General features: G+C 33.2%; 4 protein-coding genes across 6 annotated transcripts; 3 read left to right on the plus strand and 1 right to left on the minus strand.

The window, feature by feature from the left end:
- Window positions 1–86: 86 nt before the first annotated feature.
- Window positions 87–3101, plus strand: LOC123902622 (HVA22-like protein i). Of its 2 annotated transcripts, XM_045952394.1 has the most exons (7): window positions 88–348; window positions 785–824; window positions 935–1033; window positions 1138–1194; window positions 1285–1348; window positions 1438–1647; window positions 2253–3101. In XM_045952394.1, the coding sequence occupies exons 2-7, from the start codon at window positions 793–795 to the stop codon at window positions 2796–2798; spliced, it is 1008 nt and encodes a 335-aa protein (XP_045808350.1). In that variant the 5' UTR covers window positions 88–348; window positions 785–792; the 3' UTR covers window positions 2799–3101. The 2 variants fall into 2 exon arrangements, with proteins under 2 accessions (XP_045808349.1, XP_045808350.1); XM_045952393.1 differs by having other exon boundaries at window positions 87–348; window positions 785–1033.
- A 1416-nt stretch (window positions 3102–4517) lies between these two features.
- Window positions 4518–10685, minus strand: LOC123891127 (tRNA (adenine(58)-N(1))-methyltransferase non-catalytic subunit trm6-like). Of its 2 annotated transcripts, XM_045940952.1 has the most exons (13): window positions 10358–10685; window positions 10129–10253; window positions 9370–9523; window positions 8979–9060; window positions 8503–8573; window positions 7821–7862; window positions 7195–7319; window positions 6870–6960; window positions 6188–6284; window positions 5895–6082; window positions 5708–5813; window positions 5055–5141; window positions 4518–4854 (listed from the first exon to the last, which is right to left on the minus strand). In XM_045940952.1, exons 1-13 carry the CDS (start codon window positions 10468–10470, stop codon window positions 4768–4770), a joined length of 1368 nt encoding a protein of 455 aa, XP_045796908.1. In that variant the 5' UTR covers window positions 10471–10685; the 3' UTR covers window positions 4518–4767. The 2 variants fall into 2 exon arrangements, 1 of the variants encoding a protein (XP_045796908.1); XR_006802999.1 differs by lacking the exon at window positions 4518–4854 and having other exon boundaries at window positions 5708–5793; window positions 10358–10667.
- A 2824-nt stretch (window positions 10686–13509) lies between these two features.
- On the plus strand, window positions 13510–15288 carry LOC123885448 (transcription termination factor MTERF4, chloroplastic). Its single transcript, XM_045934739.1, has one exon. The coding sequence runs from the start codon at window positions 13662–13664 to the stop codon at window positions 15168–15170; it is 1509 nt and encodes a 502-aa protein (XP_045790695.1). The 5' UTR covers window positions 13510–13661; the 3' UTR covers window positions 15171–15288.
- A 638-nt stretch (window positions 15289–15926) lies between these two features.
- Window positions 15927–18327, plus strand: LOC123885460 (FBD-associated F-box protein At4g10400-like). The gene is made up of 4 exons (XM_045934749.1): window positions 15927–17257; window positions 17356–17481; window positions 17565–17857; window positions 17912–18327. The coding sequence occupies exons 1-3, from the start codon at window positions 16469–16471 to the stop codon at window positions 17841–17843; spliced, it is 1194 nt and encodes a 397-aa protein (XP_045790705.1). The 5' UTR covers window positions 15927–16468; the 3' UTR covers window positions 17844–17857; window positions 17912–18327.
- Window positions 18328–20646: the final 2319 nt, after the last annotated feature.

Below are 20646 nucleotides of genomic sequence, written 5' to 3' on the forward strand. Positions count from 1 at the left end.
TATATTCAAGAATGGCTGACAAAATTTATGTATATTTTGAAATTTTTGTAAATATTGTATAATGATGATGTTTAAATTCCAACAACACTCTCTAAACTCTCACTAACTCTTGCTCTGACAATGACTCATACATAGGCCATAGCAAGAAGAAGAGAAAATGACATTTGCAAATTGAAAAGCAACCATTTAACGGCTCTTCTCTTCTTTTCTTTTCTCTAACAAACAAAACCTCTTCTTCCTTTTTTCTCTATATTTACTGTTACTTTTCCCATTTCAATCTCTCACCGACACCGTAACGGTTAACGCCACCATTTTCCGCCGTCGTCTCCGATCTACTTCCACCGTCTGGTATTTTCTCATTTCTTCTTCATTTTCCATTTTTCTCTCTGTGTTAATGTTAGTTTTCTGTTTCATTTTGCCATGCGTAAACCTATTCAAATCAAATCAAATGGTTTCACTGCTGCATTAGATTTTTCTCATTATTATTATTATATGTGTTAGTTTTGTTGAGTTTGATCTTTGATATTCATCATTCATTTTTCAACCTAGTTCCTTCTGGATTTCTTAATATTTTGCTTCTACAATGTTCTCTATCAACACTGCATTTCTTGTAGTTGAAATAGATAACCAGAAGTAGTGAATTTAGAACTATTTTAGGTTATGAATTACAACTTAGAAGCTTAATTGTAGCAACCGTATCATTGTTCTTGCGTTTCAGTTTGTTTGAATTGGATTATATCTTGTTTGGATTAATTATCAGGTTATCTTTGGTTTTTGATTTCAGGATACAAAATGATAGGATCCTTTCTTACCTGGGCGCTTGTGTATGCTTCACAATCTCCGAATTTTTTGAATTTATATGTTTTTTAATGATTTTAATTGTGAGATATTTGAAATTTAATGATTATTTCTTTGTCCTTTGGTGTGTTGGCAGGAGTGTTTTTGGATATGCATATCCAGCTTATGAATGCTATAAAGTAGTTGAAAAGAATAAGCCGGAAATTGAACAACTTCGATTTTGGTGCCAGTATTGGTATGCAATATTCATTGATCCTCCGTGCTAAACTTATATATACTTGATAACTTCTAGTAAATTATGATACTAACACTGTTTTTAATTTTTGTCCCATGTTGCAGGATTTTGGTTGCTGTTTTGACAGTGGGTGAGAGATTTGGGGATACATTAATATCATGGTAGATGACTATACTATCTTGGAAGTTTTCTATTCTAAATCAAAAAACTTTATCATGGATTCTTATTTTTGAATTGACTTCTTCTTGAAGGGTTCCAATGTATAGTGAAGCTAAATTGGCATTTTTCATTTTTTTGTGGTACCCCAAGACAAAGGTATATGATTATTTACTGTGGTGGAATCTGTTATGAGTTTATTATTTGCATCTCTTCTATATGATGGTAAAAATTGATGTTCGTGTTAGGGAACAACATATGTATATGATTCCTTCTTTAGACCATATGTCGCAAAACATGAACCAGAAATTGATCGGAGCTTGATGGAACTAAGGACGAGGGCAGGAGATTATGTAGTTTTATATTGTCAAAGAGCTGCTAGTTACGGTCAGACGAGAATATATGACATTTTGAAGTTTCTTTCAGCACAATCAACACCAGCACCTCGCCCTGCTCAGGTAGTTCACTAGGATTATGCATTGGTTTTATCTGCTATTACATTTGAGTTTGACTTAACTATGAATATAATCACTAATGGATGTGCATATCAGAACACAGTTAAACCTACATAGAACTTAATAAATACCTGTTAAAACATTAATCTAGGGAGATTTGAACAAGGAAAATAACTAATATCTCAAATGACTCTCATTTTTTTCTGATAAGCAAAATGACTCTCATTTCTACTAAAGAAAGCGGGACAATGGACAACTAATGACTCTCATCGTAAAGTTGTTATTCACTAGAAATTTTGTAGATTAACATTTGATTGATCACTAATATGGATATTGTAGTGTTCTTTGCTGGCATCGTATGCTTTCCTTTCACTTCCATCTTGAAAGTATGTATTCATCACTGGAGGAAGATGGGAGAAAGGGAAAGAACTCTATCACACAGTCACAATTCATATTCAATATATGAACAAATCCGATACAAGAAATTATTATATAGCGCTGTAATTGTGACAACAACAACCTGACAACCTAATTAACTTGTAACTAACAATGTTATATCAACCTTTTTATTCTCCTAACATAACAAACAAATTCTCTTGAATTTGCAGCAACGACCAGGTGTGAGGGTTCGTAAACCTGCACCTGCCAAGGACCAACCAGCTGCTGCTGCAGAACCACAAGTTGAGGAACCCCCATCTCCTGCCTCTAGCACATCTTCAAGTCAGTTCCAGAAGGAAGTAGCAGAGGAATTGGATTCTCCACAAGCTCCTAAAGCTGCCTCTCCCGTTGTAGGCTTAAATAAACAGAAGTCTTCTGTAGCAGGTTTAAATAAACAGAAGTCTTCTGTAGCTGATTTAAAAAACCAAAAGCCACCTGTAGCTGGTTTAAATACTCAAAAGACATCTGTAGCTGGTTTAAATACTCAAAAGTCATCTGTTGCAAGTTTAATTACCCAAAAGTCTGCTCCTACATCTGAAACAATTATCATATCTTCATCAACAGAGTCAGACTCAAAGAAGATTGAAGCTGTGTCACCTTCATCCTCTTCAGCAAATGAAAATGGAAAATCTCCTAAAAAGGAGACCATAATGGAAGAAAGCATTCGGGTTACACGGGGAAGACTAAGAAAAACCCGATCAGCAGGAACCCAGTAGCACAATGCTGTCAATGTTTAGCCTGAAATAGGGTAGTTGGACACCATACTGGAAATTGAATTATAAAAAGCTTTTATGTATGGTTTCCGGAGTTTTCATTCCATTTTTGCTTCGTTTTATTTCTTTTTATAAACTTGTCTAGGCATGGAATCGTTAGTAGCTTGATGCCAGTTTTTATGGACTAAATATTCTGACAGGATGAATGTTTGCATCAGCTGCTCTGTACAGCAGGTCTTCCTATCAAGTGTAACAAACAGTATTAACATGTTTTCCACTTTTTATGGACTAAATATTATGACAGGATGAATTTTAGTTGGTTTAACATTTTAAATTTAGATTCTACTTTGCAGTGAAATTGATAGTTGTCATCATCATCATCATACAAAACAGTATTTTGAAAAGTAAATATTAGAAGCAGTAGTTCAAACAAATGCCAACAACATAGCCAACTGAGCTTAATATAGTATTCATGATGAAAACTTCACTGCAGGAGTAAGTATGAAGTTGACGTTAAAAAAAAAAGTGAAAGTAAGAATGACATTAAATTTAGCTTGACTTTATTTTTGAAGGAATGGTACCGTTAGAACTTAGAACAACGGATATGATTTGGTAACGGAAGCGTTGAAGAAGTGGCTAAATGGCCATGATATGTGTAATAATCTTGTAATAAAAAATAATAACAACATAACATGGATAAGATTCTATCATGTGCTGGTGAGAATTTGATCAATTTATTATCATATTCTCTCCCTCCTCCTATTTTTAGTATTTTATTTGATTACAAAGGACCACCAAAATATGACTTACGTTGGAAGTCAGCTACTATAGACAAATATCTAGAAATTTTGATTATGGGTTGGTGGGGCTGGAAAATGCATGTGGCATCAACTACATATCGTTTAGTTTTGTAATATCTATACAATGTTGATCATCATACATAATAATCGAGACTAAGATTAGCTTTGGTTGCCACAAACATATATGACATCATAACCAACAATCCTTGAATTCGACACCACAACTCACCAAGCAAAAGTAGCAAAATCTCTAACCACCCTCTGCCATAGTGCCATTCCATATGCAGTTGACAAAAACATGAGTGCTAACAAAACTCTTTTTTACACGTTTTCTTTTAACATTTACACTCTAATTTAGTAAAACACATACGAGTCTTGGTGTATTTTTTGTTCTGCGGTGAGAAAAATTAATTTTGGCATAATTGATTCTGACTATGATTAAGTTGAAAATAGAATGATTTATATTTGAATATGTTCATGTAAAAGTGAGTTAAACAAAAACTGAGTACAAAATAAATTCTACACCTCTGGAATCAAATTTAGCCACTCTAGAAGTGGAACAAACCATATACAACCTTTATGTGTGACATTTTTAAAACAACTGATTTCAACAAGTTATAGAATGAATATTAGAGTATTCATGAGAGAATTCCTATGACTCCTCAAAATATTTTTTATTCTAATAAGATATATGCAATCTACTCTTTCACACATGCAGGCCATCACATACACAGAGGGGATTTAAATGGCCTATTGAGCACGAGAATAACAAGATAATATAGGAGTTTGTATTTTTTTTAATGTGTAAATCATAGAAGATAATATATATAAGATAAAAATAAACGCAGAGTAACATATCTATTTATTTTAGCAATAGATATATTCTTTGAACATATACTGTTAGTTTTGTGACGTAGGTAACTTGAGATTTAACAGTGACTGTTCTACTATATTGAGATTTATGGAAGAATGTAACAAAAAGTGTTTAGTTAAGAAAAAGTGAAAGTTTGACTATTATAAATTTCAGGTAAAAAAAATGAAATAAAATTGAAAATCTATAAAGTACAAAATAAATGATGAGATAGTTAAAAAAGGCTTGTGGGCAGAAAAACAAATATCTAGTGTACATTGGCCAAATTTAGGTTTTGGCCGACAAACAGAGGTGTACTGAATCAGCTGCTACTGATCTTTGTCCCACTGAGAATGTAGCCCCCAAATGCACTCATTTGCATGCACGGGTGAGTTCTTGATGGAAGTACCTGCATAATAAATATATGATTAAGTTGTTATCAGATATTTGTACAGAGTTGGTAATTAAATTGACATGTGATTAGTTTTTTAATACTATAAGATAACAATTAGTTTTTTATCTCCCCTTTTTATTTACTTTTGTCATAAAAAAGGTTCAAAATACTTGTATAATTTCATAGTATTGATTATTGATAAGAATAACTAATACCTGGTATTCGCGTAGCCAAGGCTCTGTTATTTGCAATCCAATGGCCATTTTCTCAAGCTGTAGATTGTGCATGCAGGTTGCCAGAGGCTGCAGTTTATAGAACAAATAAACAAGATTCTGTTAACAAATGAGTGAGCAGAATCATAATCTATTTGGTATTTTTTTTTTTTTGTTAAGTATCCTAGTGGCTAAAATTCCACCCTTGAGGTGAATAAGTGGATTGTTCGGGTTCCAATTCCGGCCCCTGCATATATAATGAAATGTTCCTACCAACTGAGCGAAACTCACAGGGACATCTATTTGGCATTTAGTGCCAAAGAAAGCATGCCAAGTTTTCAACTTTAAAAACATACCCAAATGAACGACCTACACATATGAGCTACAATCTACAGGAGTGCATCATAGTTATGTTGATAATTTGTGCAACATTGATTAATGTGAGTTGGAAAATGTTTGATCTCTTGAAAATTTGCTACCATTCATAACCTATCTTTTATATGTTCCTAAAGTTATAGCAAAGCTACCCAGAACAAATACCGTTGGATCCTTAACATTAAAGAAATAAAGAAAAAAACCAATTGAAAGTATTATCATGCATGGATACCTTTAAATTAAATCACTATTCATTAAGCTGGAAATTGAATTACAATTACCTGAAGATATTGATGATAAATAGCAAATGGGGCAGAGTTTGATAAAAGTGGTAAGAGGTCTTTAACCAATGTCCAAGTATCCAAGTCTGGTGCAGCAATAATTAGGCTGTTCAAATTTAAACAAAAAAAAAAAACTCAACTTTATGATTTTTTGAATAGTGAGTCAAATACTTCAAAGTTTAAATACCTAGAAAAACCATTTTCCTTCCACGAGTCAATCATTTCTTGAGATGCTTTTTCTCCAGCTTTTATAGCTTTGCAAGCTCTTAGAGCAGGAAATGAGCTATTCTCAGCATTCTCAGCACCAACATCAGAAATTACATTTTCTGATGAATGAGAGATTTCCTCCATGCTGACTGATGCATTCATTTGATCCTGCAACAATGCAACATATGATAAATTGTTCAAACAGTAAGATAGAACTGAATAGAAGTTCACAGAAGATGCAGTAACATTTGATCCTGGAACAATGCAACTTACATTTGACTGACTTTCCAAACTGCCAACATCATGTTTCGGATTTTGTTCGGGTGATTCCTTTTGTGACAACAAGTCAGAAACGGAAGTCCTTACAATTCTGCGATAAATAGAAGATGTTAATAACACCAGAGGCAAGAAACAGAACTTCAGTACATGCACATTCAAACAAGTCATGTAAAGTACTAGTAGTTTTCTTTGGCTCTTAGATAGTAACAGAAAATTAAGGATGCTTCAGTTTTGTATGGTGAAAATGCATGGCTTCAATCAATACTCCTAGTACCTACTTATTCAAAACATGTTTATAGACATGTCTATCCCAGAAGAAACTTCTATAAACATGTCTCTTTGATTCCTGAACTATAGTATTAAATTTTAATAAAAAATGCATCTAAAGTAAAACTGTTCATTTGGAAGAAAAAACTAATTGCATTATTAATGTAAAAAGATATCCAAGCCAATACAAAGAGCGTCCAAAACTATCTCTGATAAATGAAAGCTTTGGTGATTTGGTTTTTTTTTTTTCCTCTGATAAATGAAAGCTTTAAAAAGGATAATTGTTTCTCTTTCAGTGCAGCAGCAGTAACTAACTTACTTCAAGATGAAGACTTAAAGAAAAAAAAATGTTTTCATGATATTAACCTGAAAAAATAATTGGTAAACTGCAGAAAACACGTCAACTGACCTCTTGCAGATTTCATCGCTTAAATTAAATATCCTCACAATATCCATGGAGGGTGCCTGTCCAAGGTATGAGTTGCATACAAAACCAGTTCCTGTAAAACATTAACTTTAGATTGTAAAACTTCAATCATGTATTACCTGCTTAACTATGAAAACCCACATTACCAATCACTCAATCCAAAGATTGTTATGAGTGGAAAGTGAATATATCTATAGATCAACAGCATAATGACAATTTTTTAAGTCTCGTTGTTATGAAGTTTATTGCACACCACCATATGGGAAAAATAACAATATCTAAATGGCCAAGTTAGTTTATATCACACCTCCTAAACGTTCTGCCACAGCACCAGTAAGAAGGCCACCAACCATGTCAACAACGAGAATGTCAGAATTTGAAGAAACATTAGCCATCGAAAGTAGAAGGGACAATGTGTCCACCCGCAAGAATCTGAATCAGTTATAGTCAGTTTAGAAACCAAATCAAGGAGATTTATATCACTTAATCTAGAGAGAATGATCCTATAAATCAATTTTATTTCTATAATAGCCACACACACACCCCTTAAAACTTGCCACACACTATACACAGGTCCAAAACGCAAGAAAAAGTGAGCTCATAATATTTACATCCAGATATTGATAATGAAGTCAGAAGTCCCCAAAAAACAAAATTCAAGAATTAGTTGTTTAGACTCAAAGTTTGTGGTTTACAGAAAAGCACAAAATAGCAGTAGCCATATTTTATAGCCTGTTTATTAGTTTTCAAAATTCTAATGCATTCAAGGTAGAAATTGCTCTTTTCTATTCTTATTCTTTTTTCTCTTCTCTGACCTAAGCCACATACATACATTAAAAGTGTTATAATGCCATCTCTTCATGGTTTACATCATGCTTCAAAAAAATAGCTCAAACCTAACAAAAGTAAATTCAAATGGTAAATATGCCTTACCCAATTTTCAATGGATACTTCTTGAAATAGGCCTCACATATACTGCAAAAAAAAAGTGACAACCATAAGCAATTGAGTAGATACTAAAAAATATACATATTTAAAGATATGTAACAGAAAAAGGGGATCATAGTGAAATCAAGGGAAGGGAGCATTTGTATAGTTATTAATGAAAACAGAATTTGCTTATACCAAAAAGACCTCAAATTTGTTTAGAGATGATTTTTTTTGAACTTCAAAATTAATTAAGCATTAAATTGATTGTTTAATGCATTTGTGATGAATGAGACAGAAATTAGTATGAGACCTGAGTACAACACAAAAATAAATGCATTTGCCAATCAAATGTCAATATTTTAGTTTTAGGACCTTTTCCGGTGCATTAAATTCAATGCAAAAATCTGTCTCATTCATCCCAAAAATATCAAACAATCAATTCAAATTTGTTTAGAGATTGTTAGAGTTGATTTTGTTTAGGTATGACAGTGCGTAGAGATTATGCACTTAATATCAATTACCATTGACAGAGCAGAAAACAGATGTTCCCAAATAAAAAATAAAATATTTATATTTACTCATACCAGATCATGTAAAAATTTGATTTTTAAGGCACACATCATAGAAAAAAGAAATGTGAAGCTTTCACAATATTTCAAAATAATAACATAAAAATAAAGGTCACCTTCGAGCTACAGGACGCCTTATAAGTACTTTTGGTGCATATTTCTTCTGCTTCTTAAGTCTATATTTCTCCTGCAAAGATATCATGACTCATGAGCTTCAGATTAATCCCTAAATAAGGAGAAAGTAAACAATTTGGTCCATAAAACATGTAGCTTGTGTTATTTTGATACCCAAGGGTTTCTGTCTACCCAGAGTATTCCCAGAGTTGCCAACTTGCTTAAGAGTTCACCCTTCGGGTATTTGGTATCGTCAGTAAGCCCTTGTAAATAAGTTGATGTTAAAACGTTAAATGCACACATCTAATGTTATTTTGCTATTACTATTATCATCTTAATGCCCTTATAAGTAATGTTTTACACTAGCTCACTAACCCCAAATGCAGGAAGTGCAAACTTGTTAGTAATTCCTGGACTTGTTACATCTTTACTCTAAAAAAATAAACTGCATAATATCTTTATGCAGTCAGATCTATACCTGTGAGAATGATGTTTTCTTATCAAATGTTGCACTATTGGCAATCAGAGCTTCAATTATTTCATTACCCTTAGCACCCTGCCTGCATAAAAAGAATAGCTTAATTTTTCACTACTGAATCTCAAAGAAATGATAACTTGACAATGTAATTCAGAAAAGCATGATATGGGTTGCAGAATTCACATTGACAGCAATGACACTAAGATGTACTGTATTTATTTATATGGCACTTCTACATCAAAGTTCTAGAGCCAAAGTACACAAATAGAGAATGCACCAAACTTTATCATTGAGTCCCGAGAGACAACATTAGCATTGATAATCCAACCAAAATAAGATGCCCAGAGACAACATTAGCATTGATAATCCAACCAAAATAAAATGCCCTGACCTTCGCATATCTTCTATATCTTCACCGGTGAGGCTTTGGGCAGTATTATTGTCGATCAACGACCGGTTGTCCTTCGACTCACCACTGGGTTGACCATCTTTTGACTCAACTTGGAATTGACCGTCTTTTATTTCTTCAGTGTTATTAACACTACCTAAATAGCAGATTGAGATGTGTCAATCATTAAGTTTAGAGTCAGAGTAAAAGCATAGAGTGCAGAGAACATAAGTATATCTTATCGAGAAACCACAAAGAGTCGAAATCAATCACAGATAACCTCCCTCCCTACATCATATTGCTAAAAAGCATGTAAAACAAAGCTATTAAAAAAATCAACTACTGGGATTGGATTGGACTAGTTGCCAAGGGGCGCCAATTTAACCCTCTTCAACACAGTTGTAACTTGTATGTTAGTAGAAAAGAATGTAGTTTGGTTGAAGCATAAAAACTGATATAGACTGAACAACTACAACTAAACCTTAAACAATGTTGTCAATTGCAAATCATGCAAAATAGCGGTTTGTTCAAATTCTTCTATGCAACAATGAATGCTATAGTGCCGCTAAAGCCTCTATAATTCATAGTTTCATACTAAATAGCATATAGCCAAACAATAACAACTTTTTCAAATTATGCTATGCAATAGCGTCACCTCTATAACTACTAGTATTTAACAACACTGGCTAACTACATACACTCAATTAAATTTTATCGAATAGTTGCGAGTGTCAGTGTTGTGTCCGGTATCTGTGTTTGTACCTTTAGATTGGAAAGGCGATAAAAAAGCAGCAGCATCAGAAGAAGAATCAAGTTGAAAAACAGTTCCGAAGGGACAACCGATCAATGGTTGCAGTGAACAATTCTTATTTCCAATCTTCAATTTCCTGCATTCATTCATAGTAGATTGTTAGTTACAACAAATAGTATATTAGAATATTAGAATCAATAAATAAATAAATAAAATAAGAAAATAGAGAGAGAGACTGACGCAGCAGGAGAAAGACGAGCGAAAACGAGACGATCACCGTCGTTGATATCAAGCAATACGCTGCAACCTTCCCATGTCATTCTCGATTTATTATTATTATTTTCACTACTCATTTTTCTCAATTCTAAATTCTTCAATCTCAATATAAGATTATTATAGTTATAGATTGAAAAAGATAGATAGAGATTCTTCAATTGAAAAACAATGAATGAATGATGAAACCTTCTTCACTTCACCGCCGCCAGATTCGATAACTGTAACTGTATAAATAAATATCTTTACACAGTTTTTTATTTCCGGCAATAGATTTTGCTCATCACATAAACCCTCTTCTAACTCAAACTAGGGTATATAAGTAACTTCGTTTTTTTTTTTTATCTTTTTTTTTTTTATTATAAAATCTTTGTGATTTATCTATGAAGTCCGGATACGTGACACGATATACGATACAACGAGATATATTATTTAAAAATTAAATTTAAAATTAAATATATTAATAAAATCAACAAAGTGACAATTACATATTTTAAAAATTAAGTAGCAGACAATTAGTGTTATGAATCGAAGGGATAAAGATCATAGATGTCGGCAAGATAGAGTACATAAGAGTATTCATGAGGAAGATACTCATAGAAATTCATATTGAATGAATATATATTGATAAAAAGAATTATTAAAATGTACAATAGAGTAACTTATTTATTGAACTTATTTGGAGCAACTAACTTCCTAACTAACTTTCTAATCTCCTAAGCAACTTGGTAATCTATCAACCAACTCTAATTGATTAACTAACTACCTATACTCTTAACAGCCCCCCTCAAACTCAACATTGGAAAATTTACCAATTCGAGTTTGAATTACAAAATCACAAAATTTTGGTATCCAGATGAATCAAATACAATGCAGTCAATGTGTGCATGTGAAACTCAAACAAGGGAAGTGTCAGACCAAATCTTCCACTAGAACATGATCTTAATCCTAACACAATTTCCATCTCTGGTAACAAATCTCAGCACCTAACAGAACTAAGAATGCATATGTTGTAATAAAAGTAGGAATCAACATCAAATAAGAAGAGAGTGGATCCAACTGCTTCACATCCTTTCTCAATCATAGTGTAAAGATAAAAACAATACTCTAGTGAGCCAAATGAATTTCTTTGTATTTTGTTGATAAACTGAACAAACTTGCGCCAAATTTAATCTGAACCAAACATACATTCAGCCCATTGTCTTGAAGCAGAAATTGTAAGCAAGGGTCAAACTCCATAGTGAAGTGTAGAATGCTACTAGTAAGCTACAACAACCATGTAATGTTTTGGAATTATGCTTCGAGACAGACAATTACAAACACCTTTCAAACACTACCATCATGTTTGCATCTAGCTCAAAGCTCACTTATATAAATCAGCATTGAAGATATTGCAATGGAACAAGAATAAAAAAAACTCCAATATATAAGTGTCCATAGAGAATAATAGTAACGCGGGAAACCCAAAAAAGGAACTACACCAAACAAAAACAGTGAGCTGCTCTAAGATGAAACATGGATTCATTGCTAAATAGTGAAGGGAATGGAAACTCTCAAATATTTCTTCAAATCCAAGCAACTTCCAAATACCAAAGCACAATGAGATGAGTGTAGTTCACATAACTCAATTCAAAATTGTGAACAGCCAGACTCAAGCCAATATGCAAAGGACAAGTTATCATTCCAATTTCCACGTTCAATCTTCCAAACTCCAAGAACAAAGCAACTGTAACAAGAAGCATAATGATACCATACGAAAACTGAAAGAACGTTGCCTCCAGGATAAAAAAACAAAGTGCGATGATTTTAAAGAATGATAGCGCGGCGATAACATCATTGCAATGAAAAATACATTCGATGTAAACAGAGAAAATCGAAACGAATTTGTTCCGCCAGGATCAAAAACTATGATGCATAGACCAAGATGATGAGAAAAGAAAACGATGCTCGCCGACGAAGGCAGTAGCAAATCAGAAAGCGTCTCACCTTTCTTGCTGTTTTGATCTTGATCTCGCGAGAATTGGACGTTGTTGTCGTGTTGACGCTCGACCTTGATCGGAGAAGAAAACGCGTGAACGGTGGATTGTGAAATCACAGAATCATGATGTTCTGCTAGTGTGAATTTGTTCAACAAACATTCAATTTGCCCAATCTTGACAGTGCATCCTTTGATCTCTGGTTTCACAATCTCAATCGATATGATCTGAACATTTTCAGAATGAAAATTACCAAAACTGAAATTGCAGGAATCATTTGTTGTAATTGATTCAAGAATAGAGGTAGATGATTGTGAAATCTCCCCTACTGCCTCTGAAATTGAATCACTTGAAGAATCTTGAATATGGATTGAAATAGCAAAGCTTGAACCAGCTTTTTGAACTTGATCTTCTTCACAATTTTCAGAACCGTGAGCGGAAGCGCAATCTTCATCTTCATCCCTCGGGTATCGCTCTGATACCATGTTATGAATCATGAAATCGAAGAGATAAAGATCATAGACGTCGGCAAGATAGAGTGCATAAGAGTATTCATGAGGAAGATACTCATAGAAATTCATATTGAATTAATATAGATTGATAAAAAATGATTAAAATGTACAATGGAGTAGTTTATTTATAGAACCTATTTGGAGTAACTAACTCCCTAACTAACTTTCTAATCTCCTAACCAACTTGGTAATCTATCAACTAACTCTAGTTGATTAACTAACTATCTATACTCTTAACAATTAGTACTATCCCTAAAAAATATCATCCGTACTACCAAAAAAATAAATAGTTGGTTATCCATAAAGAACATTATATTTTAACATTTAATACTAGGAAACACGAACTGTATCAATCTCCTTTCCTAAGTTTCAATCATCAAAGAACATTAATTTTTCGACACTTTTCAGATACGCGTATCAGAGAAGTATCTGACACGTATCAGTTGCATTTTTTTATAAATAATAATATTAATTTTCGATACTTCTCCGATACGTGCATCAGAAAGTATCGGACGAATATCACTATCGAGTACGTCTTACTTCGCTAGGATGCCTTTTGTTGCATACATGCTGTTGGATCAATCGAACCGTTTAAAAACATCCACGTGGCCTTCAATTTGTCTTCAATTTCGTTCGTGATCGACTGATCGTGACTATTTTTTCTTTCTTCATTTCTTCGCTCACTCACTCACTCCCTCACCACTATTCCAACGCCACGCCGCCGTCGTTAACGACTCACTTCCGGTTCCATTTTTTCTGCTTCACTTCCATTTTCAATCAATCATGCTCACGAGAAGAAAAATTCTCTCGTTATTTTCATCTTCAAAACTAATTTCTCACAAATTGAATGCAAATGCACTTCCACATTCAATTCACAACAATTTTCCCCAAATTTCAAACAATTTTAGGGTTTTCTTATTCCATCTCTATGGAACTCAAGATTCCAAATTTCCTGAATACCAGATGCCTACTGTTACATGGGGAGTGATTCAAGGTCGAAAAGAGAAACTTGTTTCGCGTGTTATTATCTTTGATTACCTCAAGGGTTTGGGAATTATTCCTGATGAATTGCAGGATTTAGAGCTTCCTTCAACCGTTGAGGTAATGAGGGAACGTGTTGAGTTTCTTCAGAAATTAGGTTTGACCATTGATGATATTAATCAGTATCCTTTGATGTTGGGTTGTAGTATGAGGAAAAATATGATTCCTGTTTTAGGTTATTTAGAAAAAATTGGGATTTCAAGGTCTAAACTTGGTGAATTTGTTAAGAATTATCCACAAGTTTTGCATGCTAGTGTTATTGTTGAGCTTGCTCCTGTTATTAAGTTTCTTAGAGGGCTTGATGTGGAGAAAGATGATATTGGGTTTGTGTTGCAAAAATATCCTGAACTTTTAGGGTTTAAGCTTGAAGGTACTATGAGTACTTCAGTAGCTTATCTTGTTAGTATTGGCGTTAGTCCTAGAGATATTGGTCCAATGGTTACACAGTATCCTTATTTTTTAGGTATGAGAGTTGGTACGATGATAAAGCCACTCGTTGATTACTTGGTCAATTTGGGGTTGCCTAAGAAGATTCTGGCTAGGATGTTGGAGAAAAGAGCTTATATACTTGGTTATGATCTTGAAGAGACTGTGAAACCAAACGTTGATTGTTTGATTAGTTTTGGTTTGAGGAAGGAATGTCTGCCGTCGGTTATTGCTCAGTATCCACAGATTATCGGGCTTCCTCTTAAGGCTAAATTGTCTTCGCAACAATATTTTTTCAGTTTGAAGCTCAAGATTGATCCGGAAGGGTTTGCGAGGGTGGTGGAGAAGATGCCACAGGTGGTTAGTCTTCACCAAAATGTGATTATGAAACCAGTTGAGTTTTTACTTGGTAGGACAATACCGTCGCAGGATGTGGCTAGTATGGTGATCAAGTGCCCTCAGTTGGTTGCGCTGCGAGTTGAGCTCATGAAGAACAGTTATTTCTTCTTCAAAAGTGAGATGGGGAGGCCTATAAAAGAGCTTGTGCAGTTCCCTGAATACTTCACTTATAGTTTGGAATCAAGGATTAAACCTAGATACCAGAGGCTCAAGAACAAGGGGATAAAATGTTCTTTGAATTGGATGCTGAATTGTAGTGACCAGAGATTTGAAGAGAGATTGCAGGGCAATTATATTGAAACCGAAAGTATAGGTCCTTCATTCTGTATTGGTGGGAAATTAGAGTTACCTGGGAATGACATAGTATCAGATGAGGAAGAAGAGAGTGATGATGAAATGCTATACAGAAGAACTGTTTCTCTTTAGCACAACAATGTTTTTTTTTTTTTTTAAATTTCTTGATGAAACAACCATAGAGTATAGCTATCATGTCATCAAATGAAGGACAAAGATTCATCAATATTTGATATTTCCATTTACTGCACTTGTTTGCTGCTAATAGAGTAATAGTTGACATTTCAAGTTTTCTATTCATTCATTATTCTCAAGGGCACAACGATCATTTAGGTGAAGTGAGGTCTGAAACCAATGACAACATATAAATAATCACAGACAGTGAGCCAGAGACCAATAACTTCAAGCTGTTGCTGAAAGTTCAGCCGCATCTGTTACGAGGGTGTGGTTATGGTAATTTGAAATGGTAAATGGATTTTGAAGTTGAAATAAAAATATAGCTGCATACTTTTTCAGTTCTTTGCCACTCATGCATATCCATCCCTCTATAAGGAAATGAAATAATTCTGTTGAGATTTGATATATGTCAAAATGATCATTAACATGTTCTTGCATAGATGTTTCAAGCTGTTGATAGATATCGATTCGAGCGGCTGAATACATCTCCATCTACCATACCATGAAATATCGTTGTGTGTATTTAGCATTGTTATGCATTTTCTTGGTTGATGTTCTCTGGTAGTACTGCTTACTTTTTGTTACTCCTCTTTTTCAATACAATCCTTGTTTTAACATAAATGTTAGCTAGGGCTCTGGAACTCATGCTTTTCCTGTTTGAATTTATGGCATAATAAATCTGCTCTGAACCTGTTTAGATTTACTTTTCATGAAGACTGAAACAACATGGGTCGTCTATGTTTCTCTTTACTATTCTTTGAGCCTTTAAGTATTGCTTTCGAGACCCTAAATGCATCTTTCCAGATTTGAGATCAGCTCATATAATCGGATCATACAGACGGACACAGAACGTGCATGTCTGGCCACGAGTGACAATGACGGGAGGAGATGACAGGATATACTGAAATTATAAATTATAATTTTCAATTAAAAATTTTAAGTTTTTTTTTATCTTTTAAAGATTTTAAATTTCAAATAAAATATCATTAAAATTTCAAATTTAAGATTTTTTTTAATCTTCCGTCAAAAAAAGATCTTTTTTTAATCTTTTAAGATTTGTTTATTATTTAAAAACATGATGATTTGAGTCAAAAAAAAAAAATCATGATGATTTAAAGATTTGTTTTGTCTCTGGCTATATATTTGTTTGACAGAATCTCTGGCTATATATAAATAAATAGCTACTTAGCCATCACGAATAATAATAAGAGAATTAAAGTAGCGGTCCTTATTATACAAAAAAAAAAAAAACAATGGCGTGCGAGGAGGATGAGGATAGGTTAAGCAGTTTAACTGATGATATCTTGCATCAGATTCTGTCTTTGACTCCGACCAAAGACGCAGTTAAAACAGGAGTACTTTCAAAGAGATGGTATGGTCTATGGCGTAGTTGTATTAATATCTACTTCACAAATATCAATTTGGAAGACGAATCCTCTATACTCAACTTCAATCTGTTCCTGAGCCAGATCTATTATGTACACCACTTTGAATACATTCTCTTCAACCGTTTCTACATCGACATTCAATATTCGGCAGACCCTAATGATATAATCTCTCATAGCATTCCCAGTCTCTCCCAATGGATCAAATATGCTGCTGGCGCCAGAGTTAAGTTTCTTCATCTTCTTCTAAATTATGTCCATGGTAATCTTCATCATCTTAATTCATCCCCCCATTTGCCTAGTGGCGTCTTGCGTTGCAAAACCCTAATAGTCCTCAAGCTTCGCTGGTTTTTAGTAAAAAGTTTTCCTTTTACTGATAAAGTTGATTTTCCCGAACTCAAAACCCTTCATTTGGAAGACATTAACTTCAAAACCCATTCGCTATTTATGTTGTTTCTTGCTGGATGTCCGGTTCTTGAGGATTTAAAGGTAGCCAATGTATTCTTCTTGGAGGACAAGACGGATGAGGATGATCAAGTGTCCGCAAGCTTAAACTTAAGCAACTTGATTAGAGCAGATATTACTAACTGTTGCTTTCGTTTTCCGATCAAAACACTTTTTAATCTGGAGTTTCTAAGGATACAACTATCGCCACAGGTGCTTAATTTTATTGTTCACATGATTTTCTATTCTAGTGATCTTTGTTCTGATTTCTGATGTCTACTCTTTCTTTTTGCCTAATTTCAATTTTCCAGATGTATACTCCTGATGATTTTCCCACCTTCCATAAGTTGACTCATTTGGTGATCAATAATATTTCGGATTTGGTACTACAAATGCTCCACCACTGTCCTAAACTTCAAAATCTCGAACTTTATCAGGTTTCTTAAGTTTAAGAATTGTATTTAATTTGTTTATCTTTTCTTAACTTTATGATTAATTTTGTTTTGTGGGTTATTAACAGAAGACACAAAGTGAGTCGTGGGATAACAGAGAACAGGGAAGTTGGGTGGTCCCAAAATCCGCTCCAAAATGCCTTTCATCATATCTTCGAAGGTGCACTATTCGGGACTTTGCACTTCAAGACCTACATCAGGACATTATGTTAGCAAGATATATTCTAAATAATGCTGGACTTTTACAAACCATGACAATATGGAGTGACAAGGAAAAACATGAAATAGAAATCGAATTATCTTCATGTCCAAGGGCCTCTGCAACATGTCAAATTTCAGTTTCTTGATCATAATAGGATAGGTAAGTACTAAGTTGTGAGATCTTTATCTCAAATAGCAATGTCTGTTGTTTCAGCTTCTATGGACATTCGCTGCCAGGAAACTGCTGTATAACTGCTGTATTTGATGGTTTGATGAACTCTGCTCATGTGCTATCTTTTCTTTTCATTGCTTATGCATAGGCAGAAATTAAATAAGCCTCTGTTTTTTTTCAATGGAATCCTATCAATCTGTCTTATTTTGATATCATTTATATTTGAGGTGTTCATCATCATCTAGTCGCGATCCTGAGAATCTGCACATGGAGCTAGTAATGGTCATGGAATTAGTAAGGGACATGAAGCTAGTCAGTGAGCTGCTGTTCACAGAGCTGCATATGTTAATTTTAGTCTTTATCAATGAAGAATGAATGCTTAATTTGTTTTTTTGTTGGTATTAAACATATATAATTTTATACTTGGTTATAACTTTGCATGTTATTTTTATTTTTGTATATTTCTCAGTATTATTTTTAAAATTGATGAACCTGGAAAAGAATGACCTTTGTAAAATGCAGTAGTTGACCAATCGTCGAGAGTGTCATTTTGCAGCTTTTCAGTTGTTGCAATTACACTTTTCATTTCCTGCAAGTAGTTCATTTTCATGTAGTGAAACATAGAGATTAAAAGTAGATTATACGACATGGTACTTTTGACAAACTACAACAAAATTATGATGGGTACTTGGTTAACTAGACATTAGTAAACCTACCGGCCGCCACCCTCTTTTCCCTCAAAATCCGAACCTTTTTTTCAAGATGTAGTCTCTGGCGTGGTGGTGCGCTAGCAATCTTATAGTTACAACATACATTGTACTAAGCAAATTAGTCTATACACAATTGCAATTACCGTAAAATAAATCACTGGGATTGCCAAAACATGTTATCCTAGTTTGAACTAATAGTAGATTGTGATGGTGCTATATATACCAGATCGTAGAAACATGTTAAAATAACTGCTCTCATATTTCATGCAAATGAGTATCACAAGAATATATAGCCAAGTAATGGTTTCTTGAGCTCATGAAGAACAGTTATTTCTTCTTCAAAACCATTCAAAGTACATTTAAGCTCGACATGTCTCCTAATGCTCTTAATTTACCTAAATAATTTAAATTCGACAATTTTACATAAGTAACAAACCAACATTATCGGAGGATAAAACGCTTTTATAAGTGGAAATTAGTTGGTTAAAATTACTTAAACAATTCGTGCAGATTAAAGAAAATACAGAGGATTGTTTCCAACCATGTATCCAAATTAGTACCATTTGTGCTAGACATTTTCTTCTTCAGTCCCTTAATATAAGGCTTATCTATTTTAAAATTTCTCTTAGATATATAGCAAGGGATTTGTCACTTATGTGTATCACTATTTTTAAAATTTCTATTAGAATTTTGATTTCTTAATTGTACTATTATTTTTTGCACTCTTTTAGATTCATATACTATTTTATTGATTAAAAATAATAATGATTGTAGCGCATTGAGATACCAACTTAGTTGAACTGTCAATATTTTACCATGATGTTGTCATCTTTAATTTTACATAAAAAGAAGTGTGCATGGTTCATCTTTAGACACTTATTTAAAGGTTCGTTTTAGATGCATCTTAAAATGAACAGGGTAGAGTTAATATATTTAATTAGAACCCTAAAACATATTATATCGAAGGACTTTAAAAATAAAAATAAAAAATAACTCAAGGTTTATAAAAATAAAATAAATAATCAAACAAGATATGTTAAGTCCAATGTTTGACCTAACACAAGCAAGATATGAGATCTTCATCTTGACCAACTAAATTGAACAAGCATTTATGATTAATTTGTCGTATTATATATTTATAACTAAATTAATTTTTAGACTAAAATATTGAGTCTAAAATTTTATCTTCATTTGCCTGGCTCTAAGACCGACCTTAAAAATAAATAATTAATGTATTGAGTGATGTAAAAATAAAATGAGTCTTATACAAAAGGAACAAATGAATATGAAAAGATCAAGTATTGTATTTAGAAACAAAGTTTTAATATATTTTTGATCATCCTATTTTGAAAAACTTGACATTTTGATCCTCTTATTTTAAAAGCCAACTTTTTTATCTCTATTTTGAAAAATCTGAACTTTTAATCCCCAACTCAATTTGGTCAAAATTTTGCTTATGTGTCAAGCTTATTGATGACATGACACTGTCATTGTTGACGTATCATATTACATGTCATTAATTGTTTTCTTTAAATCAAATATTGTGTTTTATTTGACCATGATATACTAACATGGACACGGCCACGTCATCAATAAATTTGACACACACGCAAAATTTTGACCAAATTGAGTTGGAGGATCAAAATCTCAGATTTGATATGCTGACATAGACACTGCCACATCATCAATAAACTTGACACATGAGCAAAAATTTGACCAAATTGAGTTGGAGGAGTTTTTCAAAATAAAAGGATCAAAAGTTTAGATTTTTCAAAATAGGAGATCAAAAGTGTATTAAAACTAAACAATGAAGTAATATTTATCTTTTTGGTACAAATATTTACCAATCCTTTTATTTTTCGTCTTGTTTTTATTAGTCTTTAGTGTTTTATTTTAAAAAAATCAGCGATAGTTTTTTTTTTTTTATGGAAATAAAGGGTATAGCTCCAAACAAACAAAAAAAATAAAAAACCATTAATGAAGCATCAACATTCAAGAAACAAATAAAAGCGCATATCTAAAAATCCTAACACCAATAATATTAGAAATACTAAGATCATTCTTGCC

This window comes from Trifolium pratense, linkage group LG1 (genome assembly GCF_020283565.1).
Source record: "Trifolium pratense cultivar HEN17-A07 linkage group LG1, ARS_RC_1.1, whole genome shotgun sequence".
NCBI lineage: Eukaryota > Viridiplantae > Streptophyta > Magnoliopsida > Fabales > Fabaceae > Trifolium > Trifolium pratense.